Below are 21,601 nucleotides of genomic sequence, written 5' to 3'. Positions count from 1 at the left end.
CTCAAACCCTGCAATGGCTCCCCCCCCACCCAAAGTGAAAGCCGAGACCCTTGTAACTCACCACTTTAGCTCTGACCTCCATCCTATCGCCCTCACATTCACACGCCACCTCCAGTGCTCAGCACACAGCAGGTGTTCCATACACACTGCTGGAATGAGTCAATCAATAAGCATGTCTCCCCTCCATAGACATGGCCCAACCAAGTCCCTTAGTCTCTGGAGACACAGCACCCCTCCGCCGGGGTGCCTGGCACACAGTCGGGGCCTGATGCTCACTGAGACCAGACCTCCCCGTGTCTACCTCAGGCCCCACTGCGCCCCTTCCACTATCTTTGCTTAAATTGTGACCCAGCTCGGAGGGCCCGGCTACTTTGGAACTCTTACTGACAGGCAAAGATGGCGTGAGGCAAAGGGTAAGGAGCTCAGAAGAAGCTGCAGAAACGACATTCTGGGATAGTCAGGGTCCAGGCCTCGAGCCAATGCCTCCTCACATCCATACACAATGAAGAAGCTGAGGGACAGGACGGGAGAGGAAAATGTGGGAACAGAAGGCTATGCTTCCTCTGCGCTGGCAGAGTAGCCGAGTATGCTGGACACACACACACACGCACACACGCGCAAGCACACGCACGCACGCACACGCACGCACTTCCCCTAGAGAAACCTCGTCTAAGACAAGGTAACTTGAAAGTCATGAGCTTGGAGTTGGCCTGACCTGTCCCCAGAGCTCCGCAGGGCAGGAAGTGAGTCTAACGGGCAGGGGGGCTGTTATCAGGCCAGCCCAGAAGGCTTGGAAATGGCTCTCTCAGGAAGCCAGCCCCACACAGGCTTGTTAAACGTACACCCACACGGACTCAGCAAGCTCCTCCTGAAGACCCAAAGCCCCAGTCCAGTCCTTGCCTCGAAGGGGTAGGGTCTGTAGGGAGGCGGGTACCACCAAGTCCTGTACGGTGGTGTGCAAAGACCAGCAGGGACACTCAGGAGGGTGTGAGAAGCAAGTGAGGTCTGAGGGGCCTGAGGAATTTCTCCAAGTGAGACTCCAGGCAGAAGGGTGACTGGACACCACCAGCGTGTGTGCTGGGGCAGGGCGGGGAGGCTGCCACAGGGTGTGTGGTGGCTGCAACGGGCCAGGGAGACCCACTTTCCCAGGCCTCCAGGCCCAAGACTCAGTGGGGAGCTGACTGCCTTGGCCTGGTGCCTGGTGGACCAGGGAAGGGAGGGTGGCATTGACTGCAGGTCCCTGGGCTGGGCACTACCCACCCCTCAGGGGTATCATCTCACCAACTGGACACTCGTCCAAGGCTGGCTAACTTGAGAGAACGCTGCTTCAGAACCTACAAGAGCCAGAGGGGGCAGTTCCTCAATGGAGCCCGGCCCTGCAGCAAAGGGGCTGAGCCAGCCCGAATGTGAGGAGGAAAGAGGGGTGGGGGGGCAGCGAGGGGACCGGAACCCCTCCCTGGGATGGGCCTCCCGGCAAGTGTCCACCCTGCAGTTGCCCAAGAAACAGGGAGAGAAGGCCACAGGCAGCCAGCCCGAACAGCGATCCATCAGCCCCAGGCAGGCCCAGGCCAGTCACGCTAGGACGACACCAAGAGGCTCAGATGTGCAACCACGCTTGGGTGGACACTCCCTCCCCGGGGACCGCCACAGCCCAGTCCCTCCACCACCCCCAGCCCCCAGCCCAGTCTGCCAAGTCTCTATGTACTGGACTCAGCGATCTTCGCGTTCCAGGCCCTCAGGACAGGGCTGGCACCCAGGAGGTGCTCAGTAGGTGTCTGATGAGTAAGTGAATCCAAGTTAACTCCTCCAGAGCACAGGTCAAGTTGTTCGTTGAATAATTAGTTGAGTACCTACTGTGTGCCAGCCATGTGATGGGTGCTTGGGATAGAGCAGTGAACAAAAGAACAGAAGGCTGTGCCCTCCTGGGGCGGCCAGCCCAGTGGTTTCATTCATCTTCGTGTCCCCATTACCCATGGCAGCACCCCTACATCCCACCCCAGGCTCACTGGGTGCTGAATGGGTGGCTGGAAGAGAAGGCCCGAGGCACCTGTCAGACCTGGGCTGAAGCGCTTACTAGTTCTGTGACCCAGCAAACACGGGTTGTTGTCAGCTTCTCGGCACAACAAGAACCCCACCCCCACTAAGCATCTTTGCTATCACTGCTATTATTGCTGTCCTGCCCACTTCGTCCACACCCTGTAAAGGACTGAGTATCTGGAACTTTCTACCCTCCTTCCACACACAGTACTCCTGATGCAGTGAGGCTGCTTGAGATAATGCTTGTGCTAGAAACGGCATTATCTTATTTGTTCCTCAAAGTAACCTTTGAGATAAAGATTGAGGCTCAGAGAAGCTAAGTAATTCACCTAAGGCCGGACGAGCAGTAAGTGTCGGACCCAGGATTTGAACCCGGATCTAACAGGGCAAAATCCACCGCTTTCTCCTGTACTAGGTTCCTTTCCTCTTTGCTAAAATACCTCCATCCGCCTAAGAGGGTGAACCACTGTCCCACTGCCCAGGACTGAGGGGGCTCCGGAACATAGGACTCTCGGTGCTAAGACCGGGAGAGGCCGTCTAAAGCCACGCCCTGCCAGGCCTCAGCGCCCAGTAACCCAGCTGCACCCTGTAGCCTTCAGTGACGCTGTCACTGCTCTCCTCAGGCCGCAGGTGACACTGTCCCACCACTTGGACAATCATGTCTCAGTGTGGTCCGGGAACTCCCTGCGCCACCATCCCCCGGGGGCTGGTTAACAACCCTGTTCCCTGAACCCGACGCCACCAAGACTTCCCGAAGCAGAAGCTTGGACCCAGCCTGGGACTCTGAGTTACTAAGCAGCCCCAGGTGAGTCAGCTGCCCAGAGGCTGAGGGACTGCCCTGAGCGGGAAGCTTCCTGTGGCTGGTGACCGGCTTGCGCTACTTCTTCTGGTGCAGCGTCCCCCGCCCCGCTCCACAGGTGGTGTTCCTTAAATGCTAAGAATGCTGGCTGAGGGCAGGGGCTTTCAGACATGCCTGATGACACACATCACCGGAGGCTCAATTTTGAAATGCAGATTTCCAGTCTGCATCTTGGACCGAGAATCGCCACCCTAGAGGAGAGGTCTGGCAATCCATAATGTCCGAGCTCCCTTAATTCGGTGCAGCTCAGAGCGTGTCCGTGGACCAGCAGCACTGGCAAAACCTGGGAGCTTATAAAGAGTGCAGAAGCCTAGGCCCTGACCCAAACGGCTGCATCAGAATCACCGGGTGTGGAGCCCTACAAACTGGGTTCTAAAAAGCCGGCTCAGTGATTCTTTGATCTGAAAAGTTCAGAGAAATATCAGTGTAGAAGAATGGAACTAGAGTCGTAAGTGGGCTGGAGTCCTATTCTACGAACATCTCCAAGCCTCGGTCTACTCGTGCCCTGAATGGGAATCGCAGCCCCGACCCCACTCCCCAAGTGGCTGTTGTGATGAGTAACCGGGGTCCACGTAAAAGTTCATGCTCAGAATCCAGCATGCAGCTGAAGCTCAGGAAATGCTTGTTCATTCTCCCTCCTTACTGGCACTGTTTTAACACCCATGAAGTCGGGAAAACTAAGGTTTTAGTGGTTCAAGTAATGTGCACAAGGTCACTCAGAGGGAAAATACCTGGGGATTCGGACTCCATGTCTGGCAGGCCCGTGAAAGGCCAAAAAACCATTTGTTCTGCCTGGTGCTGGCACCTCCACCACGTGCTGTGCTTGATGAACAGGGACAGACACACCTGGTGGGTAGCAGGGTCTGAGGCCACACCACCAGGTTTCCTGTGGCTGCGGCTGCCCTTTATAGTTTACGTGGCTCTCATCTCACCCGCCTGCCAAACTCTGCTCAGTCTCATCTTGGTGGCTGACGGGGATGGTTTTGAGACGTCTCAGAAGACCTCTTCCTATTTGCAGCAACATGGATGGACTTGGAGGGCATTATGCTAAGTGAAATAAGTCAGACAGAGAAAAACAAATACTGCATGATATCATTTATATGTGGAATCTAAACAATACAACAGGGGGCTTCCCTGGTGGCGCAGTGGTTAAGAATCCACCTGCCAGTGCAGAGGACACGGGTTTGAGCCCTGGTCCGGGAAGATCCCACATGCCACGGAGCCACTAAGCCCGTGTGCCACAACTACTGAGCCTGTGCTCTAGAGCCCATGAGCTGCGACTACTGAGCCCATGCTCCGCAACAAGAGAAGCCACCACAATGAGAAGCCCGTGCACCGCAACACAGAGTAGCCCCCGCTCACTGCAACTAGAGAAAGCCCGCGTGCAGCAATGAAGGCCCAACACAGCCAAAAGTAAATAAATAAATTTATTAAAAAATTAAAAAAAAATTTTTTTTTAAAGAAGCAGACTCACAGATATAGAGAACAAACTAGTGATCACCAGGTTGGGGGAGGGGGCAATACAGGAGTGGGGGAGTGGGAGGTACAAAGTATTGGGTGTAAGATAGGCTCAAGGATGTACTGTACAACACGAGGAATATAGCCAATATTTGTAATAACTGTAGATGGAAAGTAAATTTTCCAATTTGTATAAAAATTCAAAATTAAAAAGAAAAAGACCTCATCCCTCTTCCTGGCTCCTCAGATGGGAAGCAATGGCTTTCACACAGGTCAAAGGTCTGGAACCCTCCACCACCTGCCAAGCACAAGGTCACCCAGAGGGACAGGAATCCACCCACTTGAGGGCAATGTGAATCAGGAGCAAAGGCCCTTTGGGTGCAGCCTGGTGCAAAGCCGGCCGGCGGCAGGTGCTCTGGGTAAGCGAAGAGGTGCACCAGTTAGAACGCCTTCAGCAGCAAGTAATGACTGAACACCCGACTCAACAAGGCTTCAACAAGAAGGCGTTTATTATCTCAGGTAACAGGAAGTCCAGGGAAGGACCGCTGCAGGCGTGGGGCGTCAGCAGCTCGGCAGCATGAGCAGGCTCTCCCTGTGTCTCTGTGTCCCCACCCTCCGTAACCCACGGAGCCCCCTCACTCCTGAGCCGAGTGCCTCCTGGCACAAAATGGCTGCAGCTCCACGTCTCAAAAGTATGAACCATTTCCAGGGCAAGAAGAGAGAACGTTCTTCTTCCCTCTTAAGCATGTACGTCACTCCTAAGCATGAAGAAATCCTTCCCAGAAGCCCCCTCCCACAGCAGATGTCTCTGATGTCTCATGGGCTGGAGCTGAGTCACATGCTCATGCCTCAACCAATGACAGGCAAGGGAGTAGACCCTAGGGGCCAAGGCCCACCTATCATAAAACACAATGGCACTCAGAGGGGCCGACAGCTGAACAAAATCAGGGCTCAATTAGGAAGAAGCAAAATGAGTGGAGGCGGAGAATGCTGGATGGACACCATCAACCGCACAGGTAAACACCAGTCCCCGCAGCGCAACACCCCGCAGGGACGGGGTCATCACCTGTACCTGGGCCCTCACATCCATTTTGGAAGGCCCTCAGCCTTGCTTCCTGAAAGACCGGTTCCAACCGGTCAGGAGCCTCCCCTGGTGAAAGTCTGCGGGCCCCTTGGACACAGCACACCCAGTGCGGGCTAGGAGGCTGGCGGCCCACTAAAGCAGGAGCACGCCTTCTGTCCTGCAGAAGGACCACCACAGTGGGCAGACCAGGCACATGCCCAGCAGACAGTGTGGGGGAGGGGAAGCGGCCCTGAGCGGGGAGGTGGGAGACGCCACCACCCACCGGAGACAGCCCATGCTACCTCTGCTGTCTAAGGGCTTACTCTGTGCAGGCCGCGGGCTAAAAGCACTTTCAGGTGCTCTTTGGCTTATTTATTTTGTTCTGTTCTCATGTGGTCCTTCTGGCCACCTTACCAGTTTAGCACTGTCATTACAGGTTCATGATCCCTTGTCCATAATTTCCAAAATCCAGACCTCTCTACAAACCAAAAGCTGGGTTTTGTCGTTAACTTACTGGGCAGTTAAACTGAACCAACATAAGGTTACTTGGAGTCTATTTATCCCTTTTGCAATGACTGTTGATATGTTTTGATGCAGAAATACTGCTTGCTTTCTCATGAAGCACTGCCGCTGACCCCAGGGGGAGTGTCACGTAATGTCCAGTAAATACACTGCACTCTGAAAAATTCTGCATCCTGAAACACAACTGGCCCCAAGGGTTTCAGAAAAGGAATTTTGGACGTGTGTCCCCACTTTACACATGGGGTTTCACAAGGCAGAGTAACACTCTGACCCAGCGTCCAGACCTCTGACCCACTCTGCTCACCTCTGCCATCGCCGGCTAGTGGCTTTAAGGAAGACACCTCTCTCTCTCTGGGCCTGTTTTCTCATCTATAAGATGGGGAGGTTGGACTAGACCAGTGGGTTTCAAATGTGTTTTTTTTAAGCACATTAGCCCTTCCTTCAAAGGAAACTTTAAGGGAAAATGTACCTGCTCCAGTGAGTGAGGCCTGCCCACCTGGTCACCAGGGTGCTTTCTCGACAGGACAGTGTGAAAACTGCTATCCCATGTGATCGCTCAGGGCCCATCTGGTTCTAACTCTCTGTGGTTGTCTTCTCAGAGGCAAACAGCCTTTTCTGTGAGGGAAGGACAGCTAAGAGGAACCTGAACCAGACCTTGACAGATGGCTAGGCTTCTGACCTGCAGAGAGGACTCTGGAGCCCAACAGCTTGAGCACAGGTGAGAGATGAAAAGCAAGGGGAGCGAGAAGGTCCAGGAGGCCAAACCAGCCAACGGAGGGGCCCCGCGCACCCAGGGGATGGGAGGTCAGGCTGGAAAGGCTGGCTGGCCAAGCGGATGGATGTCGGGTATCCTCCTTCCTCTCCACTCGGAGCCTGAAATCTCTGTGCCCTGGAGTCGGGGGGTGGGGGGGGGCGTGGAGGAGGAGCTGAGCAGTCCCAGCCCCACTGTGTGGAGCCACAAGGTCACAGTGTTTTTGCCCTGACCGCAGCGACCACGTGAGCCCCAATGCCTAGCTCAGAGCCACCCATGTGCATTGTGGAATAAGTGAATCTTCTGGATCCAAAAATCAGGACGTGTGGTCTGCCACAAAGGCAAGTCCTTCAGAGGACAGCAGGACAGAGCATTTGAATGCAGGACGCTGGCCCGGGAAGGCCAGGAGGGAGCGTCTCCTAAGTTTCCTTCCCCTGTATCTGGGGGCTTCCCGAGAGTCTGCTGTACCCCAGGAGTGTCCAAAGAAGCCATTCCTACACGCCAGGGCTACCTTCTCACCCCGCTGCAGGCTCTCAGATACACCTCAGCCTTGTTTCCTAAGAAGCCCCTCGGGCGGGCAGAGGGGCCCCCCATCCACCAGTACCTCTCCGCCTGTCTGGGAAACCTCCAGGGGCCTGAGCGAGCCCGGCCCTCCTCCGAAAGGGGAAGCCACAGCGCCACCGTGCCCTCCTTCAAACCACAGGAATATCAGCTATTGGCAAAGGCGAGAACCTCACTCTCACTCAAAGGTCTAAGTATATTTCGTAACCAAACTCTGCCCCCCCTAAATATTCTTTGTTTCAGGCACCACTTCCCTACCTACCCCTCACCAAGAGGTAATTAAAGTGACCCCAAATCACACCTAACCAGAAGGGCGATGGTCCCTTCAAGGAGACGCTATGATTAGGGCCTAATTGCTCTAAGTGAGCTCAGCAACTGAGCCCGTCTGAGAAGCTGAGCAGCCTGGGGAAGTGGGGAGAGGCGGACACCGCCTCAGAGCGAGCGGCTGTCTTTCGGGGCGGGTGAAGGCTCCAAAAGGCCCGTTACTGAAGTACGCGGAAGTCTTGACCAGGCACAGCTCAGGTGTGTCATCTCGAGGTCTCCCACACTTTTTCCCAACCAGGTGATAGCCAGGACCTGGCCTGCCTTGCCCAGGGTCATGCTGAGCCAGCAGGAGGGAGGGCACACCAGTGTTTTGCATATACCAAGTTTAACATGTATCAACTCATTTCATCCTCACAGCCACCCTGATGGGTTAGGTATTATTAACCCTATATTACTGATGAGGAAACGCAGGCTCAGAGATGTTAAGTAACTGGCTCAAGGTCACCCAGCCAGCCAGAGTCCGAACTGAAGCCCAGGGGCCAGATCACTGCACTTTCTCACACAGCAGTGAACCTAGCCACTAGAGTTAGGAGGCTAGAGGGTGACCAGCTGGGGACAGAAGGCAGCTGGGACTGCCCTCCCAGGGCCAGGGCTGACCTGTGAGCCGACAAGAAGCCGATGTGCGGTTCTCCATGTTCACCCCGACCCCTTGGGCGGCCACGCCATCTCCAGGCCAGGGCCCCTCCCACTTCCCTGTGCCCACCCATACCCTGCAGGTCGGGGGTGGGGCCCGAGAGTGTGCGCTCCTCACATGCTCCCAGACGATGCCCATGCTGCTGGACCCCTGACCACACTTGAGGTAGCAAAAGCCTGGGCTTGAGTGGACTCTCCCACCCCCCTTAGCCTGTATGTATTCCCATCCCCACTCTCTTGCTGGAACTCATCAGGGCCTGGCATTTAGCTGCCACACATTTTGGCTCCTTGAGATGGAGTGATCAAAAGCAGTGACTGCAGTGGGGTATGAGGCAGAAAAGGAACTTCTGGGCTCTGTTTCCAGCTTGGCATTGGCCCTTTTCTTCCTTATACACCTCTTGGCAAAACTATCTAAACCAATTTATCTCACAGGAGTCAGGCTGGAGCAGCAGGCTCTGAAAGTGTCTGCTATTTACCGGCCTCCATGGGGAGGGGCTGCCATGCCCCGAGCACAGATGCTGATGTGCTGAGCGGAGAGACTCGCTGCAGGCGGGGAGCGGCGAGAACGAGTGACTCCTGCTCAGAAGCTTCCCGGGGCTCCCACATCACTCAGAGAAAACCCAGAGCCTTAACCATGACCCACGAGGCCCCATGCCATCTGGCCCTGCCATCCCTCTGCCCTCACCAGGCTTCTGCCCTTGAAGTCCCCTCCCTGGAACGCACTCCACCAACTTAGCTCTTATCTCGGATGCTGCCTTCCCATCGAGGCCTTCCCCGGCCACCCGTTTAAACAAGCCCCACCCCCATCCCACCCCAAAGCACTTTTCCTTCTTCCCCTCTTTATTCTTCTCATACCACTTACCACCATCGGACATCCTGTACATTTTACTTCATGATTTTATTTATCTGTCTCCCTGCCCCTTCCCTACTAGAATGTGGGTGTCATAAGGGCAGGGATGTTTGTCTGATGTGGTCACTGGTAGATCCCGTGCCTAAAACAGTGACTAGCACGTGGGCAAGTACTCAGTTTTTGTGGAATGAATGAATAAGTGAATGAATGAAGGGCCTGCCTACTAAGGTGTGAGGCTCTGTGGCTAGCCCTGGGAGTCTTTAGACTCCTTTGAATCTCGTAACAACCCCTACAAGGTAAGTCTTTTAATCCTCATTCTCAGACGAAACAACTGAGGCTCCGAGTGGTTAAGTAATTTGACCAAGGTCACAGAGTTAGGAAGTGGCAGGTCCAGGACTCAGGCACTGGTCTGGCTGGTTCCAAAGACTCTGCCCTTTTCTGCCTGTGGTTGCCTTCAAGGTAAATGTCTTAGTATGAAAAACATGACATTAACTCGCTGTCCTTATTCTAAACAGCAAATGTTTTAGCTTAGGGATTTTGCCAAATCTGACCAAAACTTGAGGTCTAGTGCACCCAGGTGGGTCTGGTGCCCCCAAAGCCAGGAGGAAGTCCCACTGCCAGTCAAGGGAGCCCCCATCAGCCAAAGAAAGGGAAAGACCCTCCTACAAGCACTTCTCTGAACCCCAAAGGAAAGCCACAATAATTCTGTTTTGTTTCATCCTTTTTTTTTTTAATCTTCCTGAGCAATCTCTTTGACCTTTTCTAGTCTGTGTGACCTCTGGCCATCAATGGTTGCTGCTTACCACGTGGGTTCTGGGGCAGAAATCTCTCTCTCATGAGTTTCCCCAAACCAAACTTGCACATAGACCCATGGACCACAGTGCCCCGTACAACCTGCTCCCCCCGCAAGCCCCATTAATGACTGTGGCTTAGATTCTAGGGACCAAGCCTTGGAAAGGGAGCCAAGCCTAGAGGGGCCATGAAGGTAAGATCGGCTCAAGCCACTGCAAGCCCATCTACCCTCTCATTCCAGAGACCACCATAGTTTGAGTTACCCCACCTCCCCTACCCATCATTCTCAGTCACATGATCTTGTCTGTTTTCTTCAAATCACTTCTCACTATCTGAAGCTACCTGGTTTACTGTGTCCATATTTGCTTACCATCTGTCTCCTCAGAGGAGGTAAGCGCATGACGGTAGAAGCTTGGTCAGTGCTATTCACCACTGTTGATGCCTGGCACATGTGGGCATGCAAATATTGGTTGAATGAGTAAAGCAGGAAACAAGTGGGTTCTGAAGGGAAAAACCAGGGGGCTCACAAATGAACTGACTTAATCCTAAGATCAACCTGCCCTGAAGGTATTACATGCCCACACAGCTGGGAAGTGACAAAGTAGACCCAGGATTGTCGAACTCTGAAGAAACAAGAAAACTCTGCAGGTACGGGGAAGAGAGGCAAGAGGGCAAGCTCGTGACCCTTACAGGGACAGCAAGGTCAGGCTGCCACTGGGGCCCAGGGGACTGAACACCTTTTCCTCAAATGCTCGCTTAACTGAGAAGAGTCAGCATGTTCCACATGCCCCTGCTATGATCATGGCACCTGCATCTGCCCAGGAAATACCGGCCCAAAGCAAGGTACCACAGTTGAGAGTGCACAAAACCAAGTTCTTATTTTGAGGCTCTGATACCATAAAAGGCACAAATATAAACCATTCCTGAAGAGGACACACGACATCCCTCTCCATTTCTGGGTAGTTTGAGGCGAGAAGGTTGAAAACAGTGTGGCGGTCCTTTTTCAGAACAGTGTCATTTATTCATTCTTTCATTGATTCATTTGTTCAGCCAACATGTGCTCACCCAGCCTCAGGAAGCCTAAGATGAAATGTGACAAAACCTCTGCCCTTTCACCAGTCCATTGGTGCCAGCGGTTTTGGCGGGCACTAAAAGACAAGCAAATATTAAGGATACTTCCAAAACAAATAAGGACACGTGGAGCTGTGCTCTGAAATGGGATTTTGGATGCAATTTTGATTCCATTGGGTATGAGAACCAGTTGAGTCAACCGGGTCATAGACTAACTCCAGGCACCAGGTTCCTACTCCTTGGATCTCTCCGACCCCCTCTTCCTCTAGGCCCCAAGCCCCTCACACACCCAACTCCATTTCCCAACATTCTTCAACCACATTGCCACCTCTCTCCACAATATTCTCCCTCCTGACTCCCCTGACTCTATTTCCCCCATATTCCCAAACCCGACCTCCCTAGATCCGCAGCTTCGACATCCTACCCTCTGGACCCCGGGACACATCTCAACCCGACTTCCACCACCACCCCCCACACCCCCCAAGCCTGGGCTTCCACCTGGAGCCCCTTGAACGCCATCTGTTTACAGAGCATATTTCCCAGGGGTCTCTGCTCACCACTTCCATTCGCAAGACCCCCGTAAATACATCGTGACTCCGAGTACACCATACACACACCCTGGATCCCCATACATCCACACCCGAGTCCTGAGGACGCACCCTCCCCCCATCACCTCCAACTTCTCAGAGCCCCTAGGCCGGCCGGCCCCTGACCCCCTGGGACCCCAGTACAGCAGCCGACTCCGAGACACCCACCCCCTGACTCCGCAGAAGCCCGCCCTGCACGCCGGAACTCTGGGACGCCCGGCACAAGCCCTCGGCCGCAGGACGCCCCCACCGCGCCGCTCCGCGGACCCCGGGTTCCCGAGGCCCTGGCCCCGCCGCGCACATCTCCGGGCGCAGCGCCCTCGTGACCCGGCCGCGCCCCTGCCCGCGCCCCTGCCCGCGTCCCGCCGCGCCTCGGGGGCCCGGCCCGGCGATCGGCGGAGGCCGCGGCGCCTCCAGCAGCCCAGGCCGGAGCTCCCGGCGCGTACCGTTGGCGATGAGCTTGGCCGACAGCTGCTTGACGAGCTCGGGGATCCGCTCCCACTGGCACTCGGAGCGGCAGCGCTCGATCTCCGTCTCCAGCCGCGAGCCCGCCTTCCTGGTCGCCATCGCGGCCTGGCCGGGCCCGGCCAGCCCCCCCGCAGGCCCCGCAGGCCCCGCCGCCGCCGCCCGGGCGCCCCCGCCGCCGCCTCCCGCTGCCGCCGCGGGCTCGGGCTCCGGCTCCCGGCTCCGCGGCGTAACGGGAGCGCCGGCTGGGGAAGGGGCGGGGAGGCGGGCGGCGGCGGCTGGCGCGGCGGGGCCCCGGGCGCCGCGAGGAGCGGCCCCTACCGGCCAGGGCCGGAGCCGCAGCGCGGGCCCGGGTCGGGGCCGGGGCCGGGGCCGGGGCCGGGGCCGGGGCGAGGCCCGGGCGGCGGGGAGGGGGAGGCGCGAGGAGGGGCGAGGTGCGGCGGACGCCGGGTCGGGGAAGGAGGCCCGGGAACGGGACCTGGAGGGGGCCTGGGGCTGGGGTCCAGATTCGAGGGCGAAGGCGTGGAAGAGAGAGGTGAGGAAGAGCAGGGGCTGTGGTGGTAGGGGTCTGGCCGAATGGGGGCGTGGAGGAGGGAGACCCGGGAGGAAGGGAGGGAGCGAGGCAGAGACTGGGAGCCCCGCAGACCCTCAGGAATAGGGCCTAGAAAGGGCAGTGACCCTGAGGACGGTCACGGGCCAGGCCGGAGTAGTGGGCCTGGGATATGAGGTGGGTGTGACGGGGAGGCCTGCCTGAGCCTGCCGTGCCATCTCAGGTTTCTGGGAGATCCCTCTGGGCCTGGCTTGGCCTGTGCCCTTTAGCAGGCCCCCTCTGCCCCAGGCAGCCTTCGCCCCACCCAGTTCGAGGTGGGTGGAGACTCATCCCTCTCAGGCAGGGTCAGCACCTGCCCAGGGCTCCATCAATGTCTGTTCAGGCGAGTTGGATTGAGCCGGGCAAGGACTGCCAGCTCAGATGTCAGCTCCCTTGCCCTCTGAGGAGGATGGAGAGTCTGCAGTGGGGTTTCCTTGTCTTGGCCTTGCAGACAGAGCTGAGGGCTGGTGTCCAAACTGTGCCTTCTTTCAGTTATCCAATAACTATGTAGTCATCACCTACTACGGCTAGGTCCTGTTGCAGGTGCTGGGGATACAGCAGGAAACTAACAAAATACCTGCTTTGGTTACATTCCAGGCAGGGGAATAAATAAGCAAAATAAAGTAGTAAATCAGAAGGTAAAAATGGTTAGCTGAAAAAACAGAGCAGCGTCCAATGGGGAGAATAAAGCATTGACAGGGTGGTAAGAGATGGCCTCCTTGAAGTGACATTGGACAAAAGCTTGAAGAAGGTGAGAGAGACCGTCTCTGGGCAGAGGGTACCGCAAGTACAAAGGCCCTGGAGCATATTTAATAAGTTGGGGGAACAGGAAAGAGACCCAAGTGGCTGGGGTAGAGAAAGGGAGGGGGTCGAAGCGGGAGAACTCAGAGGTGGGAGTCAGAGCTGAGTTCATGTTGGGCCTGCAGACCATTATGGAGACTTTGGCTTTTCCTCTGGTGAAATGGGGCATCCATGCAGACTTTTAATGAACGTCATGACGTGACCTACATTTTAGGAATACCCCTGTGGCTGCAGGGCTGAGAATACTGCCAGTAGTTCAGGAGGGAGATGGTGGTGGATGGACCAGGGTGATAGCTGGGGCAGTGGTGAGAGGGTCGGATTCTGGATACGGCGTTTGACGATGGAGCTGACAATCTGGAATGTCAGGTATGAGGAAGCACCAAGTCATAGTCAACATCATCCCTTCCAGGGGTGCCTTACTCTAGCTTTCCCGGAGTTCTTACCTGCAGGTTCGTCTCTCACCCCCTCAGCAGCCCTGGGGCTGTTCTTGGAAAGAAAAGACATGGACCCCAGTCAACCAAGGGTGAAGCTGAAACTCAGATATTCAGAGATGTGAGGAAGGCAGATCCGGAGATGCCTTCTGATGTGACCGGCGTAACCTCAGGCACCTGCAAGGACCTATGAGGTGATGAAGGTTGGCCTGATGGGCCTCAGATGCTATGGACAGCTCAAGGAGAGGGGAAATAGAATGTCAAAGTTTCAACAGAGGTCCCTTTGGGGGCTTGGATTCTTTCGTTTCACCAAAAGGAAATGGGAAGAGAAGTAGAAGGAAGCTCCACAGGAGGTATTTCCACCACCATCCTCCACCCCGGACGCTCATATTCTCCTCTTAGCACGGAGGTCTGTTTCTCCAGATGCTTGCACAGGATGTCCTCTCCCCTCTGGTCCAGGAGGGAAATTCCTGTGCATTCTTTGAGACCCAAGCCAAGGGTCACCAAGAAGCCTTGCTCAACATGTGACAGATCCTGTGTGATCCCACAGTAGTTGCTCTTTCCCTCTGTGATAGGGCTTCTTTTTTTTTTTTTTTTTTTTTTTTTTTTTTTTTTGCAGTACGCGGGCCTCTCACTCTTGTGACCTCTCCCGTTGCGGAGCACAGGCTCCGGACACGCAGGCTAAGCGGCCATGGCTCACGGGCCCAGCCACTCCACGGCATGTGGGATCTTCCCGGACCGGGCACGAACCTGTGTCCCCTGCATCGGCAGGCGGACTCTCAACCACTGCGCCACCAGGGAAGCCCCGATAGGGCTTCTTATAACAAACTCTGTCATATAATGACTGATGTTTATATTGCCTCAGTTGCCACACTGTAAGGTATATTATTGGTGTCCATCTCTCCGCTCCCCCGCCAGCTGATAAGTTCCAGAGACAAGGCCTGTGTCTTCATGAGGGCAGAGTAGACCTTGACCCTTGACTCAGCATGTGCTGCCTGGGCAGTGGCATCAAATAGTTCCTGCCTTCCCCGCCAACAGTTCCTCAGCTATAATACTACCCTGTAGAGTTGATTGTGAATTAAATGAGGAAATACAGGTAAGGCACTTAGAAGGGTGTTGATAGACCATAAGAGTGCAATAAATGTGCCCTGACATTCCGTGTCTCTGTACCCCTTGCACCCAGTGTAGGCTCTGGCCTACACTGTAGGAGCTTGAATGAAAGAGTGAATGAATGAATGAATGAATGGACGAGGCTGGAGATCTCCAAGGTCGAGAATCAGCCTGCAGATGTTTTCCTTCAGGATTTAACACAACAGTAATAAGTGACTACACTTGAGGCGTCCACCTTCACAGCAGGCCGTCCTGGAAGTGACTGACACCCACCAGCGTACCCTTCTGACCATCTGCCTGAGCGCTGAGTTTGCTGGGATATGCGGGTTGGGAGCAGAAGCTAATAAACATTGTCAGCCTGACAGTTGGGCTCCTTGGTCTCTGGGCTCATTCCCACATCTGCGATGTTTTTTGATCCTCACCTGTTGTCCGGCTGCTCTGGCAGCTGCCACAGCAACTCTGGAGATATACAGGTGATCACAGGGAGAGAACATCCCCAAATGGTTTTCCAGGTGAGTTTACCTGCAGGCGGCACTCAGGGAACCTCAGTAGTAGGAAGTCGTTCGTGCTAATAATAATAATTAAGCCGACATCTTTTTTCCAGGCATTGCTGTTACAGGTTTGACAGGGATGTGAAAAATCACAGCCTGTAGGCCGAATCCAGCCTTGAGGCCTGGCAATGGCTGGCAGGAAAGGAGCTAAGTGGAAGATGGCTCAGGAAGTCTGACTCCAGGATAATTCCTGCAGGAGAGCTGGCTTGCCAGGAGCCATGGAGACTGGCTAAATGTTCAGAGCAAAGGTCAGTGCAAATGGGGATGCCTCGGTGGTCTGGAAACGTCCCAGTCCTCTTCCCCCAAAAGCCTGGGCCCCCTGGACAACTAGAATAAGGCAAACAGGGCTTCCCTGGTGGCGCAGTGCTTGAGAGTCCGCCTGCCGATGCAAGGGGTGCGGGTTCGTGCGCCAGTCCAGGAAGATCCCACATGCCGCGGAGCAGCTGGGCCCGTGAGCCATGGCCGCTGAGCCTGCACGTCCGGAGCCTGTGCTCCGCAACGGGAGAGGCCACAACAGTGAGAGGCCTGCGTGCCGCAAAAAAAAAAAAAAAAAAAAAAAAAAAAGAATAAGGCAAACAAACTATACTTCAATTAAAAAAAAAAAAAAACCCACAACTAGAACAGGGCAAGTGGTAAGCAGAGGGGAGAGGGCTTGAGAAAGGAGGCAGGCTAGGGAGGGGTGGGGGAGCCCCAGGGAAAGAAAGAGACTCGAGTGAGCAGGGGCCGGGCCTTTGCCCTTGTGCCTCCCTTGGCCAGGAAGACCCTTCCCACATATCCACGTGGTCCCCTCCCTTCATCTAGGTCCCTGACCCAAGGCCACCTCCTTAGAGGGACCTTCCCGACCACCCGATCCAAACCCACTCCCTGTCCTTCCCTCCACTCTCTGTCCCCTTACTCAGCTGTAGGCTTCTGCTTGTCACCACCTGATTCATATTTATTCATTTAGTATTTGTCTGCCTCCCTCACTAGAATGTCAGCTCCATGAGGGCAGGGATTTTGGTGTGGTCTTGTTCACTGCTGCATCCCCAGCACTGAGAATGGCGCCTGGCACGTAGTAGAGACATAGTAAATATTTGTTGAACGGCTGAATGAGTAGAAGGAAGGTGGTGGGGCTGGAGTTGTACTCCAGGCAGACAGGCCTGCAGTCAAGTGCAGATCAGCTTGCTGAAGCATATGGGTCAGGTTTGAGGGGGAGATGGAAATCCAGAAAGCGGAGATGACAAGGGGCCTCAGTGTACTAACAGAATAATCGCTGCTAACCTTTGACCTCACCATGCCAGGCAGCAGCCCTGTCATCTGGCTACCTGAGCGGGGAGACTCCCCAGAGCCCAGGGTGTGTGAGCCACGTGTGCTCGGTGAGCCCTGTGGGCGGGCACTACAGCAGTGCTCGTGACGAACTGGGAAACCAGCCACAGTGCTCATGCTTGAGACATGATAGCTGCAGTGCCTTTGGATGTCTTTAATTATGAAGTTTTTGACACCTACAATAACATATAATTGGGCTTCCCTGGTGGTGCAGTGGTTGAGTCCGCCTGCCGATGCAGGGGACGCGGGTTCGTGCCCCGGTCCGGGAAGATCCCACATGCCATGGAGTGGCTGGGCCCGTGAGCCATGGCCGCTGAGCCTGCGCATCCGGAGCCTGTGCTCCGTAACGGGAGAAGCCACAACAGTGAGAGGCCCACGTACCACAAAACAAAAACAAAAACAAAACAAACAAACAAAAAAATATATATATAATCAAGAGGCACCTACATAATAAAATAATAAAGTGAACACCAGGGACCCAACTGACCATCTCAGAGTTAACCACAAGTTTGATTTTTGTGTTGATTACATCCTTATTTTGTTTTTTAAGTAGTTTTATCACCAGACATTTCCTGCCACCCCTAGTAATATGAGTGTAATATGTAACCGTATGATGCTGTTTAGTTTTGTGCTTTCTAAAATGGTGTCCTGTTCTGTAATTTGCTTTGTTGCTCATTATGCTCCACGATTTGTCCTTGTTATGCGTAGCTGTGGTTCCTTCCTTTTCTAGTGTAATACTCCATGGCATGAAGTATATTATCCATCCTCCAGGCTTATCATACTTCAGTGCCCAGGTTTGCTTTTATGAATGAGGCTGCTGTTTATAAAGCTGCATCACTGCCACTGTTTTGAGCAGGGTTTCTGAGGACGACTCAAGATGGCTCTGTGCCCCTCCCCCCCTAAAATACCCTGGGGTCCCCTTACTTTCTTCCCAAGGGCCACCTGCTGCTGCCTGGAGCCATGGTTCCCACTGTAGGAACAAACCAGTGGGATCCTTGCTGAGCAACCCCACTGCAGGCACCGAGCTGGTGTTTCCAATTAACCATCTGTTACCCTTTGAGAGGGACAGCCAGATGTAGGAGGCTGGCTGGCTGGCTGCTCAAGGAGGGAACGAGCATGGCATGACCTGAGTGCAGAAACCACGTTCCTGCATGGCCTTCAGCTTTGCAAGTCCGGAAACACGTGGGTGCTCCAGGGTGCTCCACCTGCTCCCACAACGAAGTCCACCAGCGGCCCTCACTTATGCTCCATGCCAATTCCATTCATGATGGAAGCCGTCCCCCAGTGCCCCATACCCAGAGACCTAGTCCCCAGTGTCAGGATGCTTGCAAAGCTGAAATGCTTGCTTGGAGGTTGCTTGGTGAGTGTGGACTTGGAACCAGAGAGAGGAAAGTCTCAAGAAGGTCATTACCCAAGCCCTGGAAAAGCTCTGTGAGCCTTCTTGGTCCCATTTCTGAACCACCTCTCTGGGGCTGAGAATATCCATGTGTCTCAGATCTGCGTCCCCCTGCCCAAGATGAAGCTGGAATAGCTCTGAGACTTCTCACTTTTCATCTCCATTCATGATAACCTTGCCTAGGCTTTGGACACCATAACAAAAATCAAGTTAGTTTTTGGTTTATTCTGTATGATAGAAATCACTTATCTTTGTGTTTTTTTCACACTTAGAGTTCTGGGGATACTTTCCTGTTACCCTATTTATCACCTGTCCTACCTTCTTCCAGAAAGGCAAAGAGTGGGCTTATATGTCTAAATGAAGAGCAAAGTAAAGATCAGAAACTACACAGATATAGGGGAGAACATTATACTTGTCACCAGGGAGTAAACTGTTCCTAAGAGTGTGGATAGGATTTTTGAGCTTTCTAGCAGACCAGGCACAGAAAAAAACACATGGAGGGTTCTGATTTGAATAATGCAATTGATTCACACTTCTGGAGTTTTAAAGGGCAATCAGGAATTAGGTAAGCACAAGGGATCTGTTTGTTTTTATGGAGTTGTATTGGGTTGGCCAAAAGGTGCGTTCGGTTTTTTCCATAAGATGGCTCTAGTAGCACTCAGAGCCATTCATTCGAAACAATTTTGCTAGATTGTATGTGACAGCTGTCATATCAGCGTGCATTTAAAAAAAGACTTATCAAAATTGGTGAATTTTTGTGTAGCCATTTTAATATTGAAGATGGAAGAAAAAAGCAACATTGTCGGTATATTATGCTTTATTATTTCAAGAAAGGTAAAAATGCAACTGCAACACAAAAAATGAATTGTGCAGTGTATGGAGAAGGTTCAGTGACTGATCAAACAGGTCAAAAGTGGTTCGTGGGGCTTCTCTGGTGGCGCAGTGGTTGAGAGTCCGCCTGCCGATGCAGGGGATATGGGTTCGTGCCCCGGTCCGGGAGGATCCCACATGCCGCGGAGCGGCTGGGCCCGTGAGCCATGGCCACTGGGCCCGCGTGTCCGGAGCCTGTGCTCCGCAACGGGAGAGGCCACAACAGTGAGAAGCCCGCGTACCGCAAAAAAAAGTTGTTCGTGAAGTTTCGTGCTGGAGATTTCTCGCTGGATGATGCTCCGTGGTCAGGTACACCAGTTGAAATTGATAGCGATCCAATCCAGACATTAATTGAGAACAATCAACGTTATACCATGCAGGAGATAGCTGACATACTCAAAAAAAAATACCCAGATCAAGTGTTGAAAATCATTTGCACCAGCTTGGTTATGTGAATCGCCTTGATGTTTGGGTTCCATATAAGTTAAGCGAAAAAACCTTCTCTACCGTATTTCCGCATGCAATTCTCTACTTAAATGTAACGAAAACGTTCTGTTTGTAAACCAAATTGTGACAGGCAATGAAAAGTGGATACTGTACAATAATGTGGAATGGAAGAGATCGTGGGGCAAGTAAAATGAACCGCCACCAACCACACCAAAGGCTGGTCTTCATCCAAAGAATGTGATGTTGTGTATATGGTGGGATTGGAAGGGAGTCCTCTATTATGAGCTCCTTCCGGAAAACCGAACGATTAATTCCAACAGGTGCTGCTCCCAATTAGACCAACTGAAAGCGGCACTCGACAAAAAGTGTCCAGAATTAGTCAACAGAAAACGCATAATCTTCCATCAGGATAACGCAAGACCGCATGTTTCTTTGATGACCAGGCAAAAACTGTCACAGCTTGGCTGGGAAGTTCTGATTCATCTACAGTATTCACCAGACATTGCATGTTCGGATTTCCATTTATTTCAGTCTTTACAAAATTCTCTTAATGGAAAAAATTTCAATTACCTGGAAGACTGTAAAGGGCATCTGGAACAGTTCTTTGCTCAAAACGATAAAAAGTTTTGGGAAGATGGAATTATGAAGTTGCCTGAAAAATGGCAGAAGGCAGTGGAACAAAAGGGTGAATATGTTGTCCAATAAAGTTCTTGGTGAAAATGAAAAATGTGTATTTTATTTTTACTTAAAAACTGAAGGCACTTTTTGGCCAACCCAATATTAACAAACCATTGTGAAGTTTTCATTTCAACTTTACTAATAAAAACAGTGAGAAGTCTCATTTTGTGTGAAGGAGCCTCATAAACACAAAATCTGCATCTGTTAGGAACTGCGAGTGATCTTCCCTTGCACAAGGCAAATAGCGTGCAAGGTTTCCACAGTTCAACAAACATTTATTGAGCATCTACTATGTGTCAGACTGTGTTAGGACCTGAGAATACAAAATTGTATAAAGTGTGATGCCATCCCTCAGGAACTCATGGTCTAGTTGGAAAGGGGACAAAGAAGTGAACAGTAGCACTGCAGTTGGACTCAGATGAGCATTGGGGGCTGAAGGAGCCCTTGGTCCACCTTTGTTGGTGGAGATTCCAGGAAGTCTTCGAGGAGGTAAACTCTGAGCCAAGCCTTGCAAAAGGATTTCAGGTCTAGTCTGCTGGCCAAGTCTCCCCATCTAACAGAGTGGTCCTGAGTTTTCAAAAATCCTTGACTCAAAAGAGGGTCATAGCATTCGGACACTTCAAGCACCAGATCACCCCCTACGTCACAGGAGAAAAAGTCCACAGCTTGGTCTCCTTTCCTGTAGCAAAGAACCTGTTGGTCAGAAAGGTTGGGGATGAAGGCTCACCTGAACTGCTGGCCAGCCAGAGAAGCATACAAACACTTCGGATTGCTTCCTTACTCCCAGATTAGATGCTTGCAGTACTGAAACCATGCTCACTGCACAAAACTTTCCCTGGGGACTCGTGGGCTTTCCATACTTTCCAGCATTTGGGGCTCATTGCTGGACAAGAAGAGCAGGAGGCCTGGGTCAAGTCCGGCCTCTACCCACCAACAACTGGTTTGTGATCAAGTACCCATCAATTTCTTCATTTGTAAAATGAGAGCACTGCTCTGGGAGATTGTAGTCCATGATTCTATCCTGTCAAAGTGGGAGTTAGGCAGTTGCTAGAATGTGAGGAAACCTGGGTTATCCCTTATTAGTCTGAGGGTTCTCCTACAGGCAGAGGTTCCTGGACTGCAATGCTGCTCTGAGCTCTCAGGCAGCAGACGGCGGGTGGGGTGGGGGGGGAGGTGTGCAACACTGAAGTTGCAGTTGGAGCCCTGGATCTGATTTTCATCTCTGTTCACCCACCAGCTGTGTGACCTTGTGGGCGCCACCTAATTACTTCCCAGGTAAAATGTGGGACAGATGATCACTAGCATTCCACAGTAAATTGGGGCTTGAGAAACTCATCCACTGAGATGCAGGACAAAACTCGTTCAAATACACGATTAAAGTAAGTGGGAAATGCGTGCGATCTGCCAGGTACGGAGGAAAGGTTGAAGACACCAGCTCAACCTCAGCGAT

General features: G+C 53.2%; 1 protein-coding gene across 4 annotated transcripts in view; it reads right to left on the bottom strand.

Annotated features, from left to right (window-relative positions):
- TTC7B (tetratricopeptide repeat domain 7B) overlaps positions 1-12,120 on the bottom strand; it is a 242,003-nt gene extending 229,883 nt beyond the window's left edge. For all 4 annotated transcript variants that reach the window (XM_060095729.1, XM_060095730.1, XM_060095731.1 and 1 more), the window contains exon 1: positions 11,955-12,120. In XM_060095729.1, the coding sequence (XP_059951712.1) occupies positions 11,955-12,075 (121 nt within the window). In that variant the 5' untranslated portion in view covers positions 12,076-12,120. The remainder of the gene's footprint in view (positions 1-11,954) is intronic.
- Between the last annotated feature and the right edge of the window lie 9,481 nt (positions 12,121-21,601).

The sequence above is a fragment of the Mesoplodon densirostris genome, chromosome 4 (assembly GCF_025265405.1).
Source record: "Mesoplodon densirostris isolate mMesDen1 chromosome 4, mMesDen1 primary haplotype, whole genome shotgun sequence".
Taxonomy (NCBI): domain Eukaryota; kingdom Metazoa; phylum Chordata; class Mammalia; order Artiodactyla; family Ziphiidae; genus Mesoplodon; species Mesoplodon densirostris.
Note: the sequence above shows the minus strand (reverse complement) of the source record. Positions and strands in the feature narration are given on the sequence as shown.